At 43.3% G+C, this 4,591-nt stretch overlaps 1 protein-coding gene across 1 annotated transcript; it reads right to left on the reverse strand.

Moving 5' to 3' along the window:
• Positions 1–933: 933 nt before the first annotated feature.
• Positions 934–1,875, reverse strand: LOC114031323 (olfactory receptor 5A1-like). Its single transcript, XM_027846383.1, has one exon. It carries the CDS (start codon positions 1,873–1,875, stop codon positions 934–936), a length of 942 nt encoding a protein of 313 aa, XP_027702184.1.
• Between the last annotated feature and the right edge of the window lie 2,716 nt (positions 1,876–4,591).

The raw sequence follows: 4,591 nt of genomic DNA on the forward strand, positions 1-4,591 counted from the left end.
TTTATTTTATATTAGGAAACTGTTTAGTACTTTCAATAATCCTGATTTTTTCCCGAAACAAAAGCCCATGTGTTTAAAGCTAATACTGTTCCAGTGATGCTCCAAGGCTATAATCATGGAATCCCATAATCACCAAAAAATAAAATCTGTGGGTCACCCAAAGCCTAAGGGAGGGACACAATGGAGAGGCTACAACATATTCCCAAAGATTAATTTTATACTTTTGAATGCTATTTTATACTTTGAATGCTAGCCTAAAAACACATTCCCCAACACACATAGGAATGGCTTTGTGCTCTCTTAGTCCAGAAAGGGTAATTGAGGACTTAGTCCCAGGTAGTTATTTTTGTAAAAATCATTTCAGCTTTAATAGCCTACAGCATTGATTAAAAAAATGGGTCAACTTTAGCTTTTTCATTTTAGGTTGATTGCTACCAAGTACAGAGAGGACAAATTGAGACTAGATTCTAAGAAGCAAATGTACAAAAGGAGTAATTGGAAAGTTGTGAGAATGGGTTAAAGAGTCAAAGATATGAGCTCTTTCTGAATGAGGTCTCCTAGATGTAGGAAAAGGTTCTTGGGCCAAAGTCCTTGGTGGCTGCCATTGCTTGGTGGTCGGTAATTGAGAGGACCAATCATGCTTGTTGGGTCATGAAAACCTTGAATCTCTTCTTGATAGTGATACGGTGTCTTGAATACTTGTCATCTGGGGAGAATCTGGCTGGGTGAGCTGAACAGGTCTGTTGTCCTGCAGGGTCTGTTTTCTTTAGGGTGTAGATCTGGTCCTCTTGCTCATTGAGGTAATACTGCAGAAACATCTCGGCCAATTCACTTCACAATCCAGATGCGTTGTGGAAAGAATCGGGCCACTACGCTTCCACCTCCCCAGGTAGTTATAAGAAACAGGCTTCAACTTACTCATACAGAAAGTCTCTATGAGAACCTTTTCTCCAGCACCTTTTTCAGGGCAGCTTTGATTTCACTGTTTCTCAGGCTGTAGATGAGAGGATTCAGCATGGGAATTGCCACTGAATAGAACACAGATATAACTTTGTCGCGGCTTAGGGAGTAACTGGAGCTGGGGCGAAGATACGTGAAGAGGGCAGGTCCATAGAGAAGGGTGACTACAGTTAGGTGGGAGGCACAAGTGTTGAAAGCTTTGTATCTGCCTTCACTAGAGTTGGTCTTCAGCACAGCAGCAATGATGTACCCATAGGAGATGAGGAGGATGAGGAAAGATGTCCCCCCAACAGCAACCACCACAAGGAAATTAATCATCTGACTGAGAAAGGTATCTGAACAGGAGAGAGCTAGGACTGGGGGGAGGTCACAAAAGAAGTGATTGATAAGGTTAGGGCCACAGAAGTCTAGTTGAAATATGGAGCTTGTTTGGATTAGGGAGCTCAGGAAACCTCCCACATAAGCTCCAGCTACCATCTTGGTGCAGAGGTCCTGTGACATGATGGCTATGTAGAGTAGTGGGTTAGAGATGGCAGCATAGCGGTCATATGCCATGGCAGCCAGGAGGCAGCACTCGGTCAAGGCTGTGCCAACAAAGAAAAAAAACTGGGTGGCACAGCCTACAAAGGTGATGGCCTTCTGTTCCTTGAAGAAGTCTGAAAGCATCTTGGGGGCAATGGTGGAAGAGTAGGAGATGTCTATGAAGGACAGATTGCTGAGGAAGAAGTACATGGGTGTATGGAGACGGGAGTCAATTTGGATCAGGATTATAAGGCTCAGGTTCCAGGCTAAAGTCACCAGATAAATTCCTAAGAATGTCACAAAGAGGCTGACTTGCAGTTCTGGGTGGTCTGAGAATCCCAGGAGAAAGAAAGTCGTTACTGATGTGCTGTTGTTTTCCTTGGCTATGGACATGTTTGCCAGATACCATAAAAATAGGAAGACTCCCAGGACAATGATACACCAGATGGCAGGGGTTTTCAGCATGGGATTGTGGTACTTGTTGACGTTTGGATTCTCCCAATTCCACATAAAGTGCTATTGGGTATCCTCTTCTGTTTTTATGATGAACTTTTCCCATTGGGCAGGGGAAAAGAAAATCACATTGATACAGGTCAAGTTTCTATAACTATAAGGAAATCAAAGGCTCATAGGCTCATGAGTTGGAAGTTACTTTAGAGATGGTAGAATCCAACTCCATTATTTTATGTGTTTTATAACTGAGACTCAAACCAACCATCTTTGATGTATCTGATTCATTCAATTAATTCAAAGTTGGGCACATACGAGCAAAGGGAAAAGTATATTAAGGGTTTTATCGGCTGGCACAGCTGGTGCTCGGCTTACCTTTGCTTGACTTACGTATATGCTTACCTGTAAATGAAAACCTAGCAGTTGCCAATTGAACCAGAGGGCCATAGAGATTTCTTTTTCCTCCTAGATCCTCACATTTGGTGTTTTTCTCTCCTTGTCTCATCCATGCCTCCTTCTGAGTCTGCCTCTACTGTTCTCTGGCACCCTGCATCAACTCCATGTAAGTCTGCTCCTTGCTTTTCTACAAGTCCTGAGTTTCACATTTCCCTCTCCCAAAGCTAGTGTGAGCACTCACTTATAGTTAGTCCTGACTCCATCTCCCCATTCTTTACCCAGAAGTCATTAAACTCTGTGAAATTCCAGGGAACCCCTTGGAAACTGAGTGTTTTGTTGAAATATTGACAAAAACATCAATCTTTTTTGTATAAGACAACCCTTTACACATTTTGTATGTTTCTTTGTTGTTCTCTAAAGAGTATGGGGGAAGGGTTGTAAGTAAAAGAGGGTGATGGAATAGGAAAGTGCTTTTTTCACCTCCCCCCCCCCATTTTACTATTTCCATGAATAGCTGGAGGGAGAGCTAGAGCTATAACTAGCACTTTTCGAACCTGGGGCAAGCAGAACAAAACAGTGCTCAGGACAAGCATGACTCACTCTTAAATCAGTCATAGGAGGGTAGAGACCCTGGCACTATCCCATGGAGGAAATGACTCCAGGACATTGGTCTGTGGCAGGACACCCAGAGGCTTGTGCAGGAGAAACAATAACCTGAGGAATAAAAATAAGATGGGGTCAGATAGGAGCTCACGTGGTGAACCTTAAATTTTAGTAACCTGGTTTAAAGAGACATGTGTCCCTCTCCAGCATAGTCAGAGCTTAGCATGGGCTGAAGAAAAGTCCAGTTCACAATGTTGCTATGTGTGATGGTTTTATTAGGTGAATCCTCTTTTTAAATACTTCCTTTTCTAATATTCCAACATATTTCAAAGATCCATGATTCTGTCAGTGTGCAGAGAATCTCTCTAAACTTTGGAAAAACTATCTATTTTTTTTAGCTATGGTTCCTCATCTGCACCCCATGCAAGAAACAGTTTTTCATGAAAGCAGGACTTTTTAACTTGGGGTCGCCAGACTGCTCTTTATGAATTTCAAGGGGGTCCATGAAATTGGATGAGAAAAACCTGTCCAGGGTTGCACAGCCATCATATATCAGAGGCAACACTTGAATTTGGAGCTTCTGCATTTTTCCTCCCATTTCCTATTGTTTTTAGTTGCACACACTCTTTATAAAACTTCAGAAAGACCATTTGCTTGTGCCAGAGATAGGCAGAGAGAAATAGATGATGCTTCCCTCTGTTTTATAGAGAGGCTGGGGACATTGGCAGCACTGGGAGGTGGCTATGGAAGGGACAACAGGTAGGGAAACTCAAAGAAAAGAAAAAGAGCGACAGGGAGCTTGTCTTGTGCTAAGAAGTCACACAAGGGCTTTGCAAGGGCCAGAAGGTTCTTTTGGGCTAGAACAGCTCAAATTCACTTACTAAGGTGTGGAGGGAGAATTGGTGGAGTGGAACCCACTGCATGGAAATCCTGAATTACCTGACATAATGAAATTACTGTGAGAAGCAATATTTCCTCTAATTTGTCTTCAATTCACCTGTTCCATAATGTAATAATTATTTATTAAGCGCTTATTATGTGCCAGGTACTGTGCTTAGCACTGGGGATGCACAGAAAGGCAAAAACATCCCCCACCCTCCCTTGAGGAGCTTGTAATATAATGGGGGAAACATCATGCAAAAACTATACAGGATAAATGGAAGCCATCTCAGAGACAAGTCATTAGCCTTAAGGGGAATGGAAGGCTTTCTCAGGTTGTAAGGGAAAAAAATACCACCTTTTATTTGAGTATCCCAGGCTTTTTAGCACCAACTTGCTTACTATCCATCCCCTCTCCCCCCCAGCCTCCCCTCCCCCCCATTATCTTGTATTGATTTGGAGAGCTTGTTGACTGACTGGTTGATTGAATGACTGCCATTGTCCACACAACTTCCTGTCCCTGCCCAGGGAAGTGATCTCAGAGTCTCCTCCAGGCTTACCGGTTCCCTGGGACACCTACTCAAGGGAAGGGAATCCTCAGGGATGTGGACCATCTTCCCCAGTCTGGAGTTTTAATCACCATGCCCTCAGTGCTCAGCAGGAAGAGGGAGAAAATTAGAGTGTGGGTTGAGATCCTCAAGAAAGTAAAATTCTGGGAGACCAGAGTGACAAGTTAGCCAGGACTGGGGAAGTGGACAGGTCTGGAGCCCAGAGATGAGGA

This window comes from Vombatus ursinus, unplaced genomic scaffold, assembly GCF_900497805.2.
Source record: "Vombatus ursinus unplaced genomic scaffold, bare-nosed wombat genome assembly UNPS02015135.1, whole genome shotgun sequence".
Lineage (NCBI taxonomy): Eukaryota > Metazoa > Chordata > Mammalia > Diprotodontia > Vombatidae > Vombatus > Vombatus ursinus.

Coding starts and splice junctions, on each gene's coding strand:
- LOC114031323 (XM_027846383.1), bottom strand. CDS start 1,875: ATGTCCATAGCCAAGGAAAACAACAGCACATCAGTAACGACTTTCTTT.